The sequence below is a fragment of the Pyxicephalus adspersus genome, chromosome 4 (genome assembly GCF_032062135.1).
Source record: "Pyxicephalus adspersus chromosome 4, UCB_Pads_2.0, whole genome shotgun sequence".
NCBI classification, from domain to species: Eukaryota; Metazoa; Chordata; class Amphibia; order Anura; family Pyxicephalidae; genus Pyxicephalus; species Pyxicephalus adspersus.
In genome coordinates, this window is record NC_092861.1 from 33,574,170 (window position 1) to 33,597,259 (window position 23,090).

General features: G+C 37.4%; 1 protein-coding gene across 1 annotated transcript in view; it reads left to right on the top strand.

Moving 5' to 3' along the window:
- Positions 1-23,090, top strand: part of LOC140328305 (uncharacterized) — a 64,661-nt gene that overhangs the window by 31,789 nt on the left and 9,782 nt on the right. Inside the window, exons 10-29 of the mRNA XM_072407806.1 lie at positions 2,643-2,718; positions 7,155-7,244; positions 8,010-8,195; positions 8,638-8,828; positions 10,535-10,717; positions 11,288-11,432; positions 11,894-12,040; positions 12,918-13,148; positions 13,273-13,466; positions 13,557-13,684; positions 14,602-14,771; positions 15,737-15,916; positions 16,055-16,189; positions 16,605-16,748; positions 16,925-17,163; positions 18,000-18,159; positions 18,577-18,744; positions 19,595-19,946; positions 20,714-20,880; positions 21,398-21,509. Of these exons, the coding sequence (XP_072263907.1) occupies positions 2,643-2,718; positions 7,155-7,244; positions 8,010-8,195; positions 8,638-8,828; positions 10,535-10,717; positions 11,288-11,432; positions 11,894-12,040; positions 12,918-13,148; positions 13,273-13,466; positions 13,557-13,684; positions 14,602-14,771; positions 15,737-15,916; positions 16,055-16,189; positions 16,605-16,748; positions 16,925-17,163; positions 18,000-18,159; positions 18,577-18,744; positions 19,595-19,946; positions 20,714-20,880; positions 21,398-21,509 (3,398 nt within the window). The remainder of the gene's footprint in view (positions 1-2,642; positions 2,719-7,154; positions 7,245-8,009; positions 8,196-8,637; positions 8,829-10,534; positions 10,718-11,287; positions 11,433-11,893; positions 12,041-12,917; positions 13,149-13,272; positions 13,467-13,556; positions 13,685-14,601; positions 14,772-15,736; positions 15,917-16,054; positions 16,190-16,604; positions 16,749-16,924; positions 17,164-17,999; positions 18,160-18,576; positions 18,745-19,594; positions 19,947-20,713; positions 20,881-21,397; positions 21,510-23,090) is intronic.

Sequence of the window (23,090 nt, forward strand, 5' to 3'; positions counted from 1 at the left end):
GAGAGCTTAAGTAACTTAAGTAAAGGGTTGGAGAGCTTAAGTATTAAGCTTATAGTATAAAGACAGGCAAGGGAAACAAAAGTATGGATACCTGTCAGGTTATTTTAGAATAATGTCTGTATTTCAGTTATGGGGCCAGGCTATACCAGATTATTAAATTTATTTAGAAAAGTGGAACAAATTGTTGTCATGTGAATCAACTCAGGTTCTCCACTGATGTCATTCTTACAATTAGGCAGAATTCTGCTATTATCATGACAGGATCTTTTATTTTGCAGGATTAATTACCTTAAAGTTAAAACTACAACAATATTTTGTATTTACCACAAGTGTAAGAACCAGATGTAACCACTCACTTATTTTTAGTCTGTCTAGATTTGTTTTTCTTGTCTCGGACACTTCAAGCACCTGTGTGAAGTTTAGATAAATATTACGGTAACTGTTATGAAAGGTACTGATGACATGGTTAGGCCAATACTTCTGACGCTGTAAACTGGAAACAGTTTGACAGGATCGGAAGTATTATCCTGAATAAGTAGCCGGATTGGCAATAACCTTCTGACCTAGCTAAGAGGCTGCAAACGCAAACCCAAAGAAACAGGAAGGCTTGATACATTTCTTATGACCGGGATAAAAAGATTCCTTTGTCTCATATTTGTAGACAACACCCGCAATCCAAGAGGTGGTGTTAGCAATGTGTGTGATTCATTACCTTGGACTGTAGCCTGTACGTCACCAAATCATCTGTTTAGAAAGTAGACATAGGAGGACATTAATTCTGTCTTGGGTGCCTAATTGGTCATAGTTAACATAAACATGTTAATTATGGGAATTATAAGCTTCCCTTTTTCAATTTCTTTAGATTCTTCTTCTACACAGTACACATGTACTGAAAGCCAAATTATTTGGAGGTTAAGTCTAACAAAGCCTCTGGTGCTGTGTCAGCAGTTTTACATATGAACATTGCATTGTTTCTCAATGATGTTGCTGTGTCCAGGGAAAGCAGTAGTGTCCATTTACATGATCATTGGTTAAACCTATTACACACGATACTTAGGACATTTGATGTCTGTAGTTAAAAAAGAAATCCTGGAAAAGAAGAATGATGGTATAAAAAGAGGAGATGCTAAAAACATTGAATACAATCAAAAAACTATTTTGTGTTTAGGAGTGATCACATCTCACTCCTCAGAAACATTTGTGTATGTGCCTACCCCCTAATACATAACATAATTACATCATGTTAGCACAATAAAGAAGCATGTGTTGTGTTATAGGCCTACTGTTTTGTTTACGGGATTAATTAAACTTGCTGATGGGATGACTACGGACAAACGGGACCTCATTTTTTAAATCTTGCCTAATGTAATATTAGGGACCCAGCAAGTATTGTGGCCAGTTTAGTTCCATATAGCATCATGCTCTTTCAATAAATATTTCACTGAAGGTACATTGACCACATTTGAAAAATCATATTAAAGGTATCCGCTTCTCCAGGGGTGCCAAACAGCCACTGCTCCTTTTATCTGCAGTGGAAAGGAAATCCATTCTCCACTGTTGGATTTCCACTTCCAGTCCTCGATCCAGTTGTTCCTTACGATGCTCCAACTTCTATTTAAAATGGAATGGGTTGAGGCCTCCTAATCCAAAGAAACTAAAACCTCACAATTTTTTGACACATGGGAGAGTTTAATTGAAACTGTGAACAGAACCACTAAAACTCAACTCTATAAGTGTTTCAATCAAACTACCTGGTACTCCATCAGAATCTTAGATGGTGAACCCCCCCCCCCCTCTCAATAATGCTCCCCACCTTAAGTGTCACAAATTAAACTTTCCACCAACCTCTAGGTCTGCCAGAACAGGAGCAAAATCTCTCTCTCCCCCATAGGGTTTCCTGGACCACATCTATCCAAGGAAACTGCGCAATAATGGTGAACATTAGATTAACTCTGACATCGCAATACCAATTTATTCATATTGTTTCTTTCGCTTTATTGTTAACTAACTGCAAACATAATATGTACATTTACTCATTCTGTATACCCACGCTTTGTTGACTTGTTTGTTTCAATCTGTAACACATATGTCCATTTCTCCTATTTTTGAAACTGCATTGGTTGTCCTGAATATTGGTGTAACTCAATAAAAATAAGTTAAAAAAAAATCATATCAACTAAAACATTTGCAAGTATTCACCCTGACAAGCACTTATGGAATTTACACCACTTTTGATATTTAATGTTATTTTTTTTTTTTTAACGCGATCAGCCTAATGTCCACGTTATTACTGCCACTTTGAAAATATAGAATGCCCGGAAAACAATAAAGAGTAGTTTTGGTTTTTTTAAACTCTCAAGCACACTGATTTCCATCCATTTAAACTGGCTGCAAAAGAAATGGCTGTGTATCTCTACTTTTGAAAAGGTAAACGTAAATGGAGCTCCTAGTCACCACTTTGAAGGTATTATGGTACCACTATTCATTAGTTGTAGAAACATTTTCACCAGGGAGTAAAATATGTTCCCATTTGTATTATTGTGATTAGAGTGAAGAAGAAATTATGTTCTTCGCCTATTTTTAAATAGGCCAATTATTGTTTATTTGATTTCTAATTGAAAACTTGCAATATTTTTTTACAGAGTGACAGAGTTGTCTCTAAAGGTCGATAAGCTAAAAGAAGAGAACAGTAAGCTAGAGAAGGAAAAACATAAACTGGTGAGTTATCTGTTAATATAGGTTGGTGTTAAATAAGTTCTGTTCAGTTCTCCTGAATCCAACACAAAGAAGAAATATGTGTACATGTCTTTGGGATTTCTGTTTGTAGGTTTTGATGATTGTTAGTGCTCCCATGCCTTATCCAAATGCATGTGTAGAGAATAAGTAACAAAGGATGGAGTGTGCTCTTCCTTGCATTTTTGAGATTACTTCTGGCAAGACGTTTTGTTGTTTTCAACACTTTGTATGGGAGCTGTCATACTTTCTGTACAGGGAATGCAAAGCTGATACCAAATCAGATTAAGATTTAGCACTTCTTCTTGCATTTAAAAAAATTATCAATATACAGTAATAATTTATTACTAAATACTGATTTGCATTCTTTTAGTCCTTTATATCTGCCTGCAGAATAAATTTAAAAGAGAGGCATAAGTATGAGAACACTGTTAGGCATGTTAAAGTGCATCTTAGTAGTTTTTATTGAAATGTAATTTAAACATACGTGTGAAAATGTAATGTAGAGTGACTGGTAATATCTGGTGTTTTTACTTTACACCAAAACATTAAACTTCACCCCCATCAAACTCCTGCAGGTGTTTTCTGAACCCCTCGTAGTAATATTTTTTTATCTATGCAGTGAAATAAAGTTGCTGTACAGTCACCTCATGAAGCATGAACTGTGAGCTGCACTCCAAGTAAAATTCCCTGAAGGGCTCTTGACATTTGTATTTAGAGAACCCGGTTTTTACACACTGTAATTATTTTCTTTGACTGACACTTTCCATCATTACTCTCCAGGGATTTTCTGTTAACGTGGTCACTTACAGACACTTCATAAAAGAGCTATAAATCTGAAGTAGTGAGTGAACATGGCTCTGCTGTGTGAGATTAGGTCACTCAATGCTGACATCTCATTCCAGGTGAAGACTGACTGGGTGACCCATTAGTTAGGCTAATCCGGGTGAGCTACATGATGGCTTTACCAAAGCTTTCAAGGCAAAGGTGATAGCGTATAAGACTAAAGTAGAAAATGGCTTAGAAAAATGTTTCAAATACACATAATAACAAAGCTGTAATGTATAACACAGGAATTACATAGAGTAACAATAAGGGATTTTGATCAGTTCTTTTTAATTTTTCTGTATTTAAAAGTATACTTTATTTCCTGATGTTAACAAGTTTATAAACCGATATTTTATATTATCTTTTAAAAAAAATATACGATTCTTTTCTGACAGTGTGGGTCTTTCTAATAAGAAAGCTTGGAAGTTGTGGTGAATGTGCATTATTTTATTTATTCAGCAGCCCGTATGTAATTTGGTAACTTCAGGACTATTCACAACCCTGGCTATTCATAGCATAGCAGTAAAGCATCGAGTGCACCATTTGCTGATTGAAACGGCCACAAATTTCTAGTGTTTTAAAGTTATCTATGAAAAAAAGATATATTAGAAACTATTAACAAAAAGTCCATGCATTTCCTTTTAAACTGTAGCCAAAACAGTTTTTGACTTTATTTGCAACTATGTGTTTGGTGTAGTTAATATAATACCTACACACATAATTAATGATACTTACTTGAAAGTGCTTTACAAACGTATAAAAAAACTCAAGTAGAAATTCAAGTATCTTGAGGTACTAATGTAAGATCTAATGTAAGATTATTGGACCTGATTTAATAAAGCTCTTCAAGGCTGAAGAGGATATACTTTCATCAGTGAAGCTGGGTGATCCAGCAAACCTGTAATGGATTTCTTCAATGTCATTTTCTATTTGCTAGCAAATGTTTTGAATCCTGGACCAGACCTTTTCCAGGTTTGCTGGATCACCTAGCTTCACTGATGAAAGTGTATCTTCTCCAGCCTTGGGGAGCTTTAATAAATCAGGCCCATTGTTAGAGTTATTAACTAGTAGAATAGAATGACCCCCCCCCCCCCCNAGCTTTAATAAATCAGGCCCATTGTTAGGGTTATTAACCTCTAGACTCCCCCCCCACCACACATCACTATTGGATACTGAAGGACTATGTGGGCTTTCTACAGATGAATGGCTTTATGATATAACAGTTTTTTGTGTTTGTGAGTCTTTGATCTGGTTCTGGATTATGACACTTGCCATCTGTCTTAACTATTAGTCTGAATTTTGATCTGGGATTTCCTTGCAAACTTGGATTTTGTGTTATTGGACTGTAGCCTGTCTACAGGCAACATACATAACACCTCCTGGTTTAAGGTCAGACACTGAAAGAAATGAAGTATCAGCTATGAATAATAATATATAGACAAGAACTGATACATTTTAAACATAACTTTAAATATTTTAACATGTTTGGACATAAGCTCAAAATTGTTCCTGGCATTTTCACCTTCAAACCTAAATTCCATAATTTTGTTTGATTTCCTCTTGGCATTTTGTGCAAAACCTATCCAGGCACTCATTACCTGGACTCAACATCTCCGTTACCTAATACACTTTCCCTGGCATGTCCTCATAACTAGTTCAGTGTTTTAGTCATTCATGATTCTATATAATGTGAAGTAGTTCAGGACTCATTTGTGGGTTAATGAATCCTAAGTAGCTTATACCTTACAGAGCAAATCATAGCAAGTATTCAAGACACAAGACATCTTTATTAAGTGGATTACAGTGAAACTAAACTGCTTCTAAGCTTAGCTATTCCACAGCTCTCCAGCTGCCCCTCACTAAACTGATATTTTTAGGTGTATGTACACCTTACCAAATACCTTGTATTATTTACTCCCCTTTGGTTTAGTAAAATATAAATAATAAAATAAATATATAATAAAATAAAAATAATAAAAATAAATATAATATAAATATTATAAATATAAATATAATATAATAATATAAATAGTATAATGTCCAATAAGTGCAATAAGTTAAAGCTTTCTAATTTTTAGTGGTCCTCTCTTGTGCTGAAAGTCCTTCACATTGTGACAAATAAGCATTAGAAATTAGCACAAGTATTTCGAACCAACCTATTTACTGTCTGATGGACTGACTGGATCATCCAACACACTCTTCCCCATCTTTGCTTTCCTGGTCTGTCCTATGTGTATATGAAGAAAGACTGCAAATAGGAAAGAAGCCTATTCACCTTTAGCCTTTGAGAATTTCACTTTGACAATTGCTATACAAAAATATATGCATTTCACAGCTGAGCTACTTCATCAGGAGGAAATAAAATATAAATAAATTAAATATTCAGAATCGGCAAATTAAGCAGCTATATAGTAAGATGAAAACAGTTGGCCTAGGACACCCAAAGTGGAACTAAACCCAAACATTTAAAAAATGGCAATCTTGAAGGTCAGTTATTGCAGAAGGACATCACCTTTACCTGCCTTTTCACAGTTTTTTAATTGCACTCACCTGTCCCTGTGAGGTATTGGCAACACTTGCACTCACCTGTCCCAGTGGGACATAAAGGGAAATCTACCTTAAATTTTACATACCTAGTATCATGTTTTTGTGCCTAGATTCCCCCATCCAGAACCTTGTAATAATTGACCAGTCTTGCTTCATTTACTCTGGGATATCCTAAATACTGGAAGGAGGCCATGCAATGCATGGTTATGATTTTGGGTCATACCAAGTATTTCTGCTCACTGTAGGTTTGGGGTATTAGAAGGGGTTAAACATAGGGAAATTTGAACTAGATGGGTAATCAGTCTCTTACCTATAAATAAAAAATATTTTCCACACTGGCTGACTGACATCCTCTCTGCCATCTTTAGCAGAGGTGAAGCAAATCTATGCCCACTTTTTTAGAACATGGTTGAGTTGAATGGAGCTCCATTAGTACATATAAAAATGTTTCAATATACAAAATGGTATAATATGCAACATTTGAGCGGGTTCTTGGGCAGTTTGGATTTTAAATATTTTGGATTATTAGTATTTCTCCCTTCTCAGCCATGCTTAGGGTGTTTACTTCTGCTCCTTTTCTAAAATAGTTTGAACTGATTGTGAGAGTGGATATTGATGTACTGTAGGTTTGCAGTTATATACAAACAGTGGATAATGTTGCCTATACAAATTGCAAAGGACAAATTAATGGATTGAAATTTGTGATCTGGGCTTTGTTCACCCTTTACTTTGTTTAGTTTATCTTGTTATGCTAATCTTTAGAAGTCATAAATGTTTTATAATTTATATGGAATTATCTTTATATATGTATTACGTTATATACGTATTGTGTTTACCTTATGTTTAAAATTTCAAAAAAAGATATGAGGAAAAAAAAACTGTTCTGTAGCAGCCATGAAGTGAGCTTTTGTTAAACAAAGAGGTGGAGCTCAGAAAACAAGCAAAGTTGTCATACTTTGACAACTAAATGACTGAAGCCTGCAACAGATGGTACATCATTATTCAATTACAAGATATGGCTAATGATATATGCTTTATATTTATAGGAGAGCAGTGGCTGTAACACCTGGCAGGAACTTGAAGGTGTCAGAGAAGAATGTGAGTCACTTCAGCAAGCACTAAGTACCATATCTCAGGTGTGTAGCTTTACTCTAATGGATCTTCACTTAATTTTGACATTCTTCTCCAAACATTATAGCTTGTTGACTATGGTATTGCTATTGTCAGAGGGAAATATTTGTATATGTTGCCCAGTGTATTTTAAATTAGGCTTTGTTCAGACCTGCCTCACAATCTTCAAATCCCATAGGGCTCCCAGCGGCTAGACACCCGCTTGGTCACTCACACCGCAGCACTTGTTCCTAAAGAACTGCAGGTTTGATTCACTCTCTATGGGGATGCTATAGGTTGGAGCTACTTGTAGCATCTTCCCTGAGTCAGAGGTTCACTGGCATGAAGAAGCGGTACATTCACTGCAACCTCACTGCCAGTCTAAACATAGCCTTATGATTACAGAACTAGGGTACATCGGTTCTGCCTTATTTTTTATTACCTATCATGAAAACACGGATAACAACGGTTTCTCTAAAAGTTAGGAAACCTCTTAGAACAGATCTCATGCTTATTCTGGGCATCTGCAGCATAAAAATAATATTTTTTTATGAAGGTGCAGAGAGCATTGATTTTATCTAAACTAATCTACTATATGTAGTCAGGTTGAACATATTAAGACCAAGGAAAGATTAGTGCCAATTGGTTGATTTTGTTTTTTGTTGTGTTACCTGAGAATCTCTTACCAACTTTGACATCTAATACTGATGTCATAAACCATACTAATTCTTTTGGTCTGGTGATACGTTTATGAAACTTACATTAAAGAGCATTCTCACATTTTTTTCCAGATATGTCAAGCAGACAAGGGCATCACTGATACAGACAGTCCAACGAGTACAGCAGGTGATGAACATAGACGTGCTGCTTCTCCATCCAGTAGGAGATCTCCTAGTCGTAGCCGTTCCCCATATAGACAAGATGCAGCCGCTAAAATGGTTCAAAGTACTTTGCACAGGCATCAGGAGAGGGAGAAGGTGAGATATTTAATATACAAGTATGACAATAATCCTGAGCCTTTAAGTGACTTTATAAGTGACTTTCTGCATGCAAAAGCTTGTACGTATAATACATTGTAAATACAATTGAAATAAAACACAATAATAGCATTTTCCAGCAGATTTTTTTTTCATTCTGGAAGTCAGTTTTCTGCCAACACATTTTTGCCTTTTTTTTTTACTATGTAGAATACATTCAGCATCAACTAACTGCTTTGCTATCTAAATTCTGCCCTGTTCCTGGAATCCCTACACCTGTATAAAACTTTGATGTTGCTTTCAGACCTATTTACAATATCTGAACCATTCATAGGAAGGCATTAAAATTTTTCTTGGCTTCAGCACACATGGTCCCAGACATACAAAATCCTGCAGCTTGTCCATATATAATATAACACTAACTGCACTTGTTCTTGGGCAGGAGCTTCTGTCTGAACTTACACTGGCACGGCAGTCAGTTGAAGACACTAAGAAGCAGCTTCTGGAGAGTTTGCAGGAGGCTGAGAGGCGAGGATTGGACCTCAGGAGGGAGAAGGATGAGATCAGTAACTTGCTGGAGAGCGTGAAACAAGAATCTCAGAGATGCCAGGCCAGTCTGGACTCTTTGAACAGGTAAACTGCAAGTGAGATGCATACCAATGGGCTTATCATTTTCATCTTCGTATAAAATGTTACCACAATAGTTAAGTGATTAACAATAATATATTCTTCCTTCCAATAGCTATGGTATTCTCCTTGTCATATTTGAATATATTGAGAGCAGTAAGAAATCTCTATGGTGATCTTTCAGAATGTTATTACCATAGGATGACTACTAAATAAATGAACATTACCATCACTGCTGCCATTTAAATATCAGTATTTGTAAATATTTAGATTGTTTCCCATTGACATGCCAACCGCTATCCCCTGATATGTCCACAGTGCAGTTCAGCAGCCATTGGCATATGTCTAAGATTATTTTATGCTGCTTATGTTTGAAAGTAGAGCCCTTGCTGTGTAGGTTTTCCACTTACTTTGTACCTCATGAGCTCTTCCAATGTACGGTGGCACTGAGTAGGCAGAGTAGACAGGAGAGGCTCTTTGATGAATCTCTGTTTCCAGCCATATGCTTTAGATAATTGTTGGTTTATTTTGCTATCCATATAAACCCCCCCCCCCCCCCCCCCCCCCCCCCCATCCGTATTATTATTAATAAACAGGATTTATATATCGCCAACATATTACGCAGCGCTGTACACTAAATCCTTACAACACAATAAATTTACAATGACAGCTAAGATATATGCATACTGCTCATGTTAGTAAATCTTCTGTCACATTAAAGTCCAGCATCAGAGATTTTTTTTTTTTTTTTTTTGTGATGGATAGGCTCCCTGAAGTGTTAGAACCATTTCTTGAGGCAGTCTCTGTCCCTTTTGGTTTGAGTACCCATATTTCTGCTTCTGATTAGCACAGAGTAAGTAAACAGAATCTCTCCACCTGGATCATGGGTAGCAAAAACTGGAAATATATACCCACCTTCCCTGCAATCAGTTGCTGTTTAAAACCACATTTAATATATCCCTATTTCCTGCTCCTTTACCACAAAGGAAGTAATTGAAACTCTTTCCATTGGGTGTCTTATGAATCCATAAGTACAATAGCATTTTTGTTATTGCTGAATTTTAAAATTTTGTCTGTGACAGTTGTGGCACTAAAATTTAGGAGCTTTTTACAGTGGGGTCCCTCTAGGTCTGACCAGACATTGGTAAATTCTGCTTGCAGTGATGGAAAGCATATTCTGTGTGACACAAGGCACTAATTGTCCCTGCCTCATACAGAAACAGCCCCCAAGGGGCACATGGAAGGTGAGTATATTAGTGGGCAATCAGACCCACAGGGGGCACGCTTTAGGATAGTGAGGACCAGTACAGCTAAAGTAATATAATTACTTTATGTTCCAGTATAGTGTAGTCTGGTTAAAAAGGCTGTCTATGACCCACATTTAAAGTTTTTAGATACTCAGAATCTGTTTGTATGTTTTCCAGTATTTGCCCACTATTTTTTTTTTAAATTTTAATTTAATACAAGTTAGTATTTAGTTAACATATTCTTAAACATTCTGCATTTGTTTCCTTCTCTGACCGAAAAGACGCTTGCTGAAAAAGTGAAAAATACTTTAACGCAAGAAAAAAAATAAACTTCCATATAGTTAGTTTCTTGGTAGTAATCTAACCCAGCCCTTTTCATTGCAAAATAGGAGTTAGGCACTCGTCCAGAAATATTTGTATTATATTTTAACCCATTCATGACTGTTGTTGTGTTGTTATTCCTAGAGAGAAAGAAGCTGTAGAGGAATCTCTACAGACAGCTAAGCAGCGGGCCGAGGCTTCACTCCTGGAGATTGAAAGACTAAAGGCAGTAAATGTAGAGTTACTGCGCCAGAGGGACACCCTAGAGGAGCAGAAGGAGGAGCTGATCAGGGAGCGAGAACGTAACCAGAAAGAGCTGGAGAGAGGGTGAGGAGAAGGGAACTGCATTTTTATGTCATGTGTTCACACTTCTGATGACAAATTGTGTAATATGCTTGGGTTATTCATACAACAGAATATAACCACGGAACATTAAGTTTATAGATGCTAATATATCATCTGGACCAGATGCTACGGTATGTAAATTTAGGAAGCCGCATCAATGTGTTGCTTTATCATATAGTCTGCGGTGATATTGTCTTACAGCAAACCTAAAGCCAAATATTAACTGAAGGTTCTGAAGTCTGTCTTTCTGCTGCTAAATCAGTAATAGTTGCTACCTAGGATATACTTACCCACTTGCTGAAATGGACTTCTGATCAGCCCCCTAAGACAGATTCTGTGTGAAGCAGAGGCATCAGTTGCTGAGAAAGAGTCAGTTTATCAGTACTGCTGCCTCATACAGAACCTGGCCCGGTTCTAGAAAGGCAGGAAGTGAGCCCATGCCAATGAGTGGGTAGGCATTGCAGAGTTGTAGATGGTTCCTTTATATTGAAATGATCAGTAACTACCCAAGCACAGCAGAAACATTGACAATCTATTTTTATGTCATATTAGGCAGAGGACTCAAGAGAAGTTGGAAGAAAAGGTATCCTTGTTGAAGAAAGACCTGGTTACTGTCCGAGAGAATTTAAGCCAGGCAGTACTTGAAAGAGATGTCCTGCAAGGAGAAAAGGAAGCTGTCAGCAGTGCTCTTAGCAAGGTCTGTGTATTTGATGGATAGTTACCACTTAGTTGCCCTGGTCTTTTCTTTTTGTAGGTTATTGGTAGCAGTGGTTTGTCATCTGAATATATGGATTGGCTTTACTCACTTTTTAATTTGCTCAATACAATTTTGTAAAAATCTATGTATAACCCCATAGGCAAATAGTTCAGTTCCAATATATATTCTGTGAATTAAGACCACATAAATTATAAAATTCTCAATGGCAATGTCAAAATATTTTTATAAACTAATACAGCATATACATTTAATCAGAATCATGCTGTTATTGAAATTGTACATTCTGCCTGTTAATCTCAGAAGGGTCATCTTCAGGACATGCCACATAGACAATCCAGCTTGGTCCGGGAACTCAGTGAGAGATGGAAAATATTGATCTTAGTACAGTACACAGTGTCTCTGGTGTGGATTGTGTGTTTTAACATGGATTTCTATGCCAGGCTGAATCAAGCAGAGCAGAGCTGGAACTGGCATTAAACCAGATGAGAAGTGAACAGGCGGCACTGAGCGACTCCCTGGCCAAGATGGGCGCTCTAAATGAAGGTTTAGCACAAGATAAAGTGGCTCTGAATCGTGTTATCTTACAGGTACTTGTACTGTATATATATTAATATGACATGGTAGTATATATAAACATGACACAGTATATATATATATATATATATATATATATATATGAATATATTTATGCTTTGCTTTCAATGTCTTGTCTTTAATCAATTTAAAGAGTATAATTACCAGAAGCCTGTTCTTAACAACAGATGAAAGTAGAATGATAGGCTCACAGAAAAGATAGTACTCGGCTAGGACTAGCACCACCAAAATTCGCTTTTCTGTTGGTGTGTTGGTCTGTTGGTGTAGCAAACAACAGTAAAAAAGTATTAAAAGTATAAATAGGTATGAAAGTATAAATCAGAAATGTATGTAGATAAAAAGACACATAGTAATGCATCTCTGCATTTCTGTAATCTTTAAATGTAGTTTTTAAGAAGAGGAAGAGGAGAGGAAGAAGTATTACAAAAATGTGCATAATAATGTGCTTTCACTGTCCAGTCAGAAACTGGAGTGGTTCAAGGATGCCTGGGCTCAGAGGAAGTGAGTTGAATGTTGCTGGCCCTCAGAATGAGAACAGCTAACAGTGGAAAAAAGTACTGTTGGGAACATATCTGGAATGAATAGGAATGTTACAGCAAACATTTATCATTTGAAACTCTTACACAAAACGAATATCACATTGGGTACTGCTTGAGGTCTATTTATAAAAACATTGAATCTGACATTAATCAAACATTCTCTGGTCCTGTTAACACATGCATCTGGAAAATTCTCCACCAAAGACTGTTAAATGGCAGATCCACTGCTTGATAAATAGTTCATATTTCTTCTTAGGAGATGGATATAATTTAATTCAACTTTTCCATTAAATGTATCTATTTGGTTCTGTTTTTTAATTGATGGCGGCAGCTAGAGGCTGAGCGGGCTTCCCTCCAGGAGGACCGTCGTGTTAGTGAGGCTGGCTGTGCTGCTTTGAAAGAGCAGCGGGAAGCATTGGAGCTAGAGGTATCCCAGCTACAGACAGACAGAGCCAGACTTGAGCAGAGGTGCCGAGACACCGAGGAAAAGCTGCAGAAGGTGGAGGAGCAGCTTCAGAGTATACACAGAGAAAGAGCAAAACTAAAGGAACAGCTTGCACAGGTAATAAAAAGGGGAAGAAAACATTACAATAACAGACTGTGTTCTAGGCTTGTTTTCAAATGTTTAGTAACAGGTTCAGATGTAATAAATGTTTTGTAAATTTGCATTTTTGCGCTGTTCTCAGGCCCATAGATCATTACAAACATTACAAGATCAGTTACAAGATAACCAGAGGGAGCTTGACCTACAGTCAACAGCTTTGCAGCGTGCAGCTCAGCGCATGGAAGACTTGACCAATCAGAATGCAGAGCTCGGTGTACAAGTAGCAGCTCTAGAAGCTTTGAGGCAGGAGGAAGAAGATGAAGTAGAGGAACTTCGGTAATTTTCCAGCAAATTGTGATGTGTAATTTCTGCAGCACTTTCAATACCGGTTCCTTGATGGTTTTCTTTCTTGTTCCAATCAATTAGAACACAAAAAGAAGCTTTGGAGAGTGCCTTGTATGATACCCAGCGTCGTGCAGCTCAGCTTGAAGATCGCAGAGAACAACTTGAAGGAGAGATTCACACTCTTATGCTAGCAAAACAAAACCTACAAGGTATAAAACCAACTATAGATCCTAATGATAATTTCTTTATTGTCCATTGCAAGACACAGATGCAAATTCAATGAGCTAACTCCTAGGCATTCTGTTAGCACAGAGGATTGATCTAAGGAAATTGTGGCTCCTGAAATACATCATCATGGAACTTTCGGTGATTTGGCCATCTATTCTCTCTCTAGTTTTACCTGGCGTTATTGGACCTGGGGCATAGGATCCTTTAGGGAGCCTTCAGCAGACAGCCTTAAGTTCTCCATTGAGCCTGTCAGTGTTTTGTTTGCTTTTGCTCCACCTCTTATTTGAACTGCTTTTAGATGCCCCAAGGGATCCTGTGTCACCAAGGGACAATAAAGAAAAGGGGATTTTCCCCAAGAACATGCCAAAAAATCCTTCTCTTGAAGTCCAAAGAGGGACACAGGTCTCATTTCTCAATGTTTAAAATCATGTTCTTGATAAGCTTGCTATCAAATTTAGGTATATCTGTAGGATGGGTTATCTTGAGCTGTCCTAAAAGTTTTTGTTTACTAGGTTCCATTTTGTTTGTAGATAGTAGCATAACCTGAAAGTAAAGGATATGTGTGACCCTTAATGGATCCCCCCAAAAAATGGTGTTTTTTTTTTTTTCAAAAATTGTCCTTTAGGACTTGCAGACCTTAAACTATGTTATAATTTAAAAAGTATCTTTTTTCTGTTCGCTGTAAAATAAAAACATGTGGATCATAAAATCACCAAAGATATAATAGACACTTTTAGATGCCTCTATGTGTAATTATTCCATAGTTCCCATATACAGAGCTTTGATAATCTTTTCTCAACCAGCCAGTTATATTCAGCACCTTTTTGTTTTGTTTTTCAAAAATATGCTATGTGTATCTGTTTCTTGGAATTATGTTATTTTTTTCTTTTCACTTTAGCTGAAGCACAGCACCAAGCGCTGGAAGCCGAGGAAGCAATGGCAGAGCTGAGACAGCAGAAGGTCAAGCTGGAGTTGCAGTTGGCACAGACAGAGCAGGCAGCACAGCTCTCCCTCAATAACCAGGCTGAACAACACCAGGATGCTATTGAACGTCTCAGGAAAGAAAAGGTTGATATTGCTATTTTGTTTGGTTAAGACTGACATTCGAGGAGCCTACTAGCCTGCTCATGTAGTTGACAGGAGGCTTCTCCTTATTCAAAACTTGAGACTCCACCATTGCTTACACTAAAAGCACTTTAGCTAAGCAGGTCTTCAAAGTTCAATACTGGGTCACTACTGTACATGCTTACCAAACTCTATCTTATTTTTATGTTGGAGGGTTCTGCTGGTCACAGATTTTATACCAGTTAACCCAGTTGGGGAATGTCCTTACCCTGTTCCCTCCTAGCCTTGCTAGGTAATGATTACTTTAGAAACCATTAAATGTTTACATGTTAGAGAGGTCTTTCCATTTCTTTATTCTCGCTAGAGGTGATTTCTTTTTTCCACACACCATTATAGCTAAAGAAAGATGTAAAGACTGAAGCTAAACTGGCACACAGTTATTTGTACATTCAATATTTCTAAAACATAAACTTGACTGTGTATGGAATGAAAACAGCTACAATAGTAGACCACTGTTTTTTGAAAATTCAGGTATATTGGTTGGAAAAAAAGCCTAGTTGTTGTTTTTGTATGAATAAGTAAAAACAAATCTAGCATAGTTATTTCTGTCTGTTTAGGTTCATCTTAATATTATGAACAAAGACGATCTGATTCTTGTGTATGTCCTTTTATTATTTTGCACAAATGTCCTCCTAAGTTTTCAGCTCAGCAGTAGCACAGCACAGTGAGGAGTGACACAGCAGGGAGCAATTCTGCTTCTGACAGCCATCAACCAGTGGGAATGCTCATCACTGTGCACATTAACAACAGGACCTGACAGTTGTCAGAAATGGAAATGCCCCCTGCTTTTTAATTCCCCATACTCGTACAGTTTTCTGTTATCCTCCTTACTTCCGCAGCAACAGAATACAAAAAACATAGCTTAGTGTACCTATAACTTAGTTTTACCTGGTATCTTTCCCGCTTAGGAGTCTATGCGTTTAGCTGTGCTGGCAGAGAAGCAGGAAGCAGTGCAGAGGATGGAGATGGAGAAAGAAGAACTTATATCTGAGTGTGAAAACATAAAGCAGAAACTGAATGCAGAGATAGTCCGTCTGCAGGAAGACAAAGAAGAGAGCCTGTATAGAGTAGAAAATGAGAAACAAAAGGTGAGGAAATATTTGTTTTTTGACTAAATGGCTTGTGGCTGTCATGGGGTGGTTAAATTAAAAGAGCTTTTACATTCATGTAAAATATTTCTGAATATGTTGTTATATGTCTATTTTGCATATTGTCCTTTTTCTCAGGCTCTACTCCAGAAGGAAACTGAGAAAAATTCTATAAGTGAACGGCTGATGCAGATCCAAAGAGAGCTTTCTGATACTAGGCTCGAAGCTGAGCGGTTCAGACGGGAGACTCAAGTCAAACAAGATCAAGACAAGGTCAGTCATGTACATATACACTGTCTTGCAGTGGGTCATAAAATAGAGAGAATATGTTTTGCAGCAAAATCAGATGTATCCAACCATTCCCTTACTCAAAGACCACACACTAATTCCATGCAATTTGTTTGACTAGTGAATATTTTCATCTTTGTTGCTAATAAAAGCTTTTGTTTTTCACCTAAAAAGGGAAATATGTGTACACTGCATGTGTGCCATACTTTAACCTTGGTCAAGAAGATTGAGGCATGCAAGGGCACATGAAATTTTTGTCAGAAGATCTAGCCTTATACGGCTACACTGAAATACTGTAATAATACACTGAAATACTGTAATAATGTATAGCATTCGCTATATGGTAGTAAGGTGTAAAAATATTAAACGGTTCTTTCATCAATCCATTTGACTTGTCTAGGCACTGCTGGATGGTGTTTCCTCAGAACTGAAAGATCTGCAATCAGAGTTTGAGGATGCTGTGTCTGCTCACTCTAAAGAGAACAAGAGTCTTTGTGAGCGAGTCAAACAATTGAGTCAAGACAGGGAGAGCCTAACTAAGGAGGTAAGCTGTGGTATTCACAAAGCAGGTACTATGTCAGCTTCTGATTTTTTTGTTTAATAAAATCATTTTGCACATAAATGATGGGAAATTTGAACGTTTTATTCTTAGCAGATATTCACAAAAATGAAATTCTGAAAAACCAGAAAACGGAATAGATAATTTTCCAATCTTTGCAGGTGGAGGAGCTAAGAACTCAGCTGCGTGTAGCAGAAGATGCCAGAGATGGGTTACGTAGAGACATCATTGAAGTACAGCGCCTGCTGCGCGAGAAGGAAGAGACCTGTGAAACACAAAGAAAAGAATCTCTAGAACTGCGTCGTGAGTTTGGAGATCTGACCAGAGAAAAGGAAACCCTACAGCAATCTAACAATGAGTTAAGGGCATCCATCAAGAAGACGGAAACAGAGAAGAGCAAGTGAGTTACAGATTTGTGAAATTTGTTTGGGTACCCAGCATCGTCAGGCTGGGAAGTGGAAGCTATGTATTAATACCATAGCATGATATGGTCATTACAAATGTTGATGATTATTACAATAATGATGTTATCTTTTTGGTGTTGTAACCTTCCACAATTGCATGCTGGGAGTCTTATACAGTCCCTAGTTCACAAGGGAGTCATCATAAATGTCCACAACAATGCATATAATGTGTAAATGCTGAAAAATTACTATCTGGAAAAAAAACATCAAAAAGTGTATATATGCTTGTATTTTTGTTTTAGGAAGTTTACATTGCATAATAAGAACACTCCTTATCCCAGATGTGGTATTATTTGTGAACTCAAGTATATGTTTATAGGTAAAACCGTGTGTTTCTATAAAAAAAAACATTTTTAACTTACAGTCTTCTGATACTTTTGACTTGTTACATCTGTGAGACTCCAGTGGCAAGATGCACACAACAGAATTGTCACATTCAGCCAAGTTCTAAGGTCTTTATAAAGGCCTGTATCAGTTCTGCTGCCCAGCAATAATTTCACAATACAGAATCTATATTTGAGGCAGATCTGGTTTTTTAATTATGCAGATGGAATTGTAAAAACAAACTACTGCAGGTAAATCGAACAACCGGGGTCTCCAGTATATATAAGAACCTGTTAAATGTAACTCATAGACAAAAATATACTTTTTTATTAACATTTATCAGGATAGTGTATCACGTTGTGTGTAGATATTAGAGAAGTAAACACATGTATACCTGAAACAAGAAAATGATTTTTGTAAATTAATGTCACTGTTACTGTTCCTCCAGCCTGCAGGTGGCAATAGAGGAGAAACAGCAGCGATTGGCTGTTATGCAGGAAGCAAAATCATGTGTGGAGCGTGAAGCGGCACAACTGAGAACTAGCCTGCGAGAAGTAGAAAGATCTCATATTGAGGCCCGCAGACAGCTCCAAGAACTACGGAGACAGGTGTGCATTGGATGTCACTTTTTTCAAATAGATATGCAGTCACTGGATGCTCTATAAAAGATTTAGCCAATTACAAGCAAATCACGTTTGAAATATGATATAAATATATGACATAAATTATTTTTATTGTTATTAACTAATATTTATTTGGCGGCAACATATTATGCTATGCTTTAAAAAGTCCTTAGTCTTTTCACTAGCTGTCCCTCAAAAGGTCTCACAATCTAATGTCCCTACCATAGTCATACGTCTTTAATACAGTCTAAGGTCAGTTTGGGTGGAAGCCAATAAACCTGGTCATATCTTGTTCTTCATTTATTTCAAAGATGCAAATAGATTTTAGAAAGTACAGTTCATAAATTACCATCCCAGGACAGATGAGTTGTTTGAAGATTTACATTTTTCCAATACATACAGGTAAAGACACTGGGTGGAGAGAGCAGCCAAAGGGAACAAGAGGTGGCTGAGCTACAGGCGCGAATCCAACAGGAAGAGCAGAAAGAGCAGCAGAGCCGCCGAGAGTCATTGGAGCTGAGACAGCGTATAACCGAAAGTGAAGCTGAGAGAGAAGCTGCTCGTAGAGAGGTATATGACATTTTGAAATACTATTACATACAATACAACCATGTGTGATGAAATTTCTCTGGTTGAATTCAGTGAAATAGGTTGGTGATTCAGTATCGTCTACTCAAATCCGAAATAGATTTTTTTACACAGACTCAATGGTAAACTAACATCTGATATGCACACTTTTCTGAAATGATACAAGTCTCTATAACAGCCATATATCCCTGGAAATGCCTTTAGCCCTAATAAATGCAACAGCCATTTGTTCTTGCTTCAATTACTGAGGGCCAGATGTTCAAACATCACATTTAAAACAAATATATAAATAAATGGAGCATGTATGGACAGCCAGCAAATCTGTCATCAGGTACCCATCTATTGGATGAAAAATTTTAATGCAAGACTAACATTTTTGTTCTGATGTGTAGCTGCTATGTCACTTTTGTTTGCCACACATGACGTAGATATTTAGAAGTTGTGCTAAATATTAGCATTCATCTGATTTGGCCATTTGTTTGGTGTATGGCCATATGTTCATGACTAAACCTTTTCTATGCTTAGTCAGGATTGAAGATCTGCACAAATCAAATGAATTATTCTGTAAAGGTATATGTGCATAGAGTAGAATGAATGATTCCTGATACTACACCCATTACCCAATTATTATTTCGGTAATGTAATAAGGTAAAGCCAATGTAATGAAAACTGTCAGGCTGTCAACTAGATTTGTTCACAAAAAGTTTCTCAGGAAGCCCAGTGAACATGTTCCTGCCAGTATATGAACTGTTGTGCATATTGCCCATGAAGTCTCTGCCCAGAAGTTGGCTAACTCTCTAAAAATCCAAAATGTATTCTCTGAATTTCTTAGATATTGGCTCTGCAGCAGCGGCTCTCAGCTTTAGAGACTTCTTCCCACCAGCGTGAGAAAGAACTTGAACAGAGACTTGGCGAGAGCCGAGCTGGAGAGCAAAAGCTACAAGAAGGATGCAAGACACTACAGGAGCAACTGCAGCGGGTTACCAGTGAAGCTTCGGATCTCAAGCTTAAGCTTGGAGCATGTGAAACTAGAATTCGAGCACTTGACACAGAGTTAAACAGAATTCAGACAGCACGCAGGGATGCAGAAAACCACTTAAACAGCCTTTACTCAACTTTCAGAAATACCTTGGGCATTAGGGGTCGCAGTCCCTCACCCTACAGATCTCTCTCTCCCAGTAAAGGTGATTAATTTTTGTCTCATAAATTTTATCTGGTGATTTTACAATAACACATGACCAATTGTTTTGTATCACTGTATTGTTGATGTGTTGTTACCCTAGGTTGCTATCCTGCTTTGGATAGTGGTTCTGCAACCACTTTCCTCCTTCTAATCTCCGACATTTAGGAAGGCATTGATTTTTTGTTTACAAAAGATATCTTCAAAAGAAAATAAAACTGAATTTAGTTCATCCTACAGAGTTACAAGGTCTCAATGATTTCTGAAAGAATCAACAGTTTTTTCTGTACTTTGCAAAAAATATACTTGGCCACATCTACAGATTTGTAAGCAGCAAATATTACATTTTTGTTTTGGGGTTTAATATTTAAATCTATTATATATATTAGAAGCTTCTAAAACTACACTGCCTCTAACAACTGTGCAATGGTAATAACGGTATAATGTTTTTTTTGTTTTGTAACATAATAATGTGACTATCTGCTTTAAATGCCATCTCTAAATCTGATCATATACAGACTGATTTTGCTTACTAACTGTGCTTGCTGAAGAGTACAGCAAGGATGGATGCTAGATGCTGTAATTGAAGTAACAAGATAGAACAATATATGTGATAGAAAGAATATTCTGCTGTTTTATATTCATCTTTTTAGACCTTTGCTAATTGTGAATTCGCCTAAAGCAGTTTTATTTGTAGTTGAAACAATCAAAACTATATATAAACTTAATCTCCTACTATGAATGAAACTTTAATTTATCCCCGTTATGCAGGACTTTCTGGGTCAGTTAGTGCACTTCTGGAGGGACGGCGGACTCCAGGCTCCCGCAGTGGCTCCCCAGATCGCAGTCGCTCCCCATACCCTGAACTTGAACCTGAAACTGTGAAAACAGCTCTAAAGGACCTTCTGCAGGACCTGAGGGACACTCAGAGGGAGAGGGTAAGGAACTTAGAAAGCATAGCACTGTGACCTTACAGGATGTATCTGTGTTTAAAAAGGGTAGATAGAAGTCAATAATGGAGAAAAAATATATAAAGCTTTGGTATAACTACTCTTAGAAGGAATTGTGGGATGTAAAGACAAATTTTAGACTTTAAAATATACTTAATAATTTTTTCCAATAAACCAATGACTGAAGGTAATCGTATTTTTTTGCATGTACTTTGAGTTTAACATTTTACATTCTCTATCTTTTTATCAAGTAAGAAATTTAGTTTAAAGTTTGTATATAGTCAATGGTAGAGAATGGATATCCAGAATGCTAGGCTGTGGCAGTTTTTTTATCATGAGGGTAGGACATTCTGTCTGTCTCTCAGAAGCCATATTTAAAACATAGATCCAATGGCAGACATGCATTATAATAAAGAGTGTTACTAATGTAAAATAATATTTGTTTTACTCTCACCCTTTAGTGATAAAATGCTCTCTTGTTAACAATATCTCCTTTCTCTGTCAGGATGAGACCGGATTGTCTCTGCGCAGACAGCTGGATGATAGCACAGATCAGTGTGAGAGATTGCAGAGCCAGCTGCAGAAACTCCAGAGACAGATCACAGAACTCCAGGAAGGTATGTATATATTTTACTGAGCAATGGCCACATCGCAGGGCAAGCCATTAACCCTGCTGGATGCATCCACACATTTGCTATGCTAAAACTGATGGAGCTTTATACTCATTATCTAGGATTTCCTTATGAATATTTGAACAAAACTACTCCAACTACTCCTTAGTGCCTATGAAAAAGAGTGCCTTGTAGGAAAGAAAAAAGCAACCACCCCATAAAGGACTGGTTTACTACAACAAATTGCATGTTTGTTTTTGGGTCGCAATTTGCTTTAAATGGTTTAGTGCATCGGTCGCCAACCAGTGGTCTGCAGGAAAATTTTGGTGGTCCGTGGCTCTGGCCGGTGCACCCCCCAGCGGAGTCAGGAGAAGGTCCTCGCTGGGGGGGCACATTGGTCAGAGCTGCGGACCATGTCCTCCGTACGGATCGCAGGTCAGGGTGGTGGGCGGGTTGTGTCTCTGGACACAAGCTGCCCACTCTCCCATTGCAGGTCTGAGTGGGTGGGTTCTGGCATCATGACATCACTCTGTGAGAAGTTTCTTCCCCTTTAGGTAACACACGGCTCCCCGTGCATGCGCTGTTTGGAGTTCGTGAAATTAGTGGTCTGTGACAACCAAAAGGCTGGCGACCACTGGTTTTGTGTACTTTGCAAAGAGATGGTAATATACCATTGTTATATAAATATTGGACACAAATGTGAAATGACAGGCGCATGGGTGTAACCTGACCCTGATCGGATACAAGTAATTTTGAATATTTGAGACAAAGGATTATTTCTCGTTACCATTCCCTACGCAAGAGGCAAAATGAAAACTAAGTTAGTGGTAATGGAAAAGATTTACAGATCTTTCTTCATATTTATCCATTGTCTGATGAAGGTTTCCTTCCTCCAAGTACCCAATGCAGCAGTCAGACCTCCATCTTCATTATTACTAAGTATAAAGTTATGTGCATTACATACTTGAATAGAGCATTGTTTTCTAGTAGGGAAAGCTGCTAATCAGCAAATTACTAATATGTGCTAAAGTTTCATACATCAGGCTAGAAAAGAAATATGAGCTTTTATTGTGGATTAAAATAATGAAAAAGAATAATCCACTAGCACTTTGTGGAAGCGAAATGCAAAGATTACAAAGAACAAGTTTACGCCTAATTTCTTCTTTTAAAAAACACAAAATATAATATAAAGATGAAGGTTTGTCAAGCTTAATCGGTCTGTTAACCTTTAAAAGTATTTGATGACATCTTTCTATCTATCATTTTTTGCTTATGAACAACTCTCAGCTATGATAACTTTGTAGCCTCAAGCTATGTTTTAAAAGGGTGTGACCCCTACAACCTTAACAGGGAGATGTGAAGAAAAGGACTTGATCCTATTCTCCGCTGGAGAATCTTCACAAGCTCTAACATAATGGCTGGGATTATGATATAAATGTGGAACATCACTTATTGTTCTTTAAAATCCAACCTCATAAAATGAAAGACATGATGAAAGGTTTTTACATGTCATGCTCACACAAGGGTAACAGCAACTGTCTGCACCCCACCCACCTTTTTGTAACAGATCAGTCATGTCATCTTACA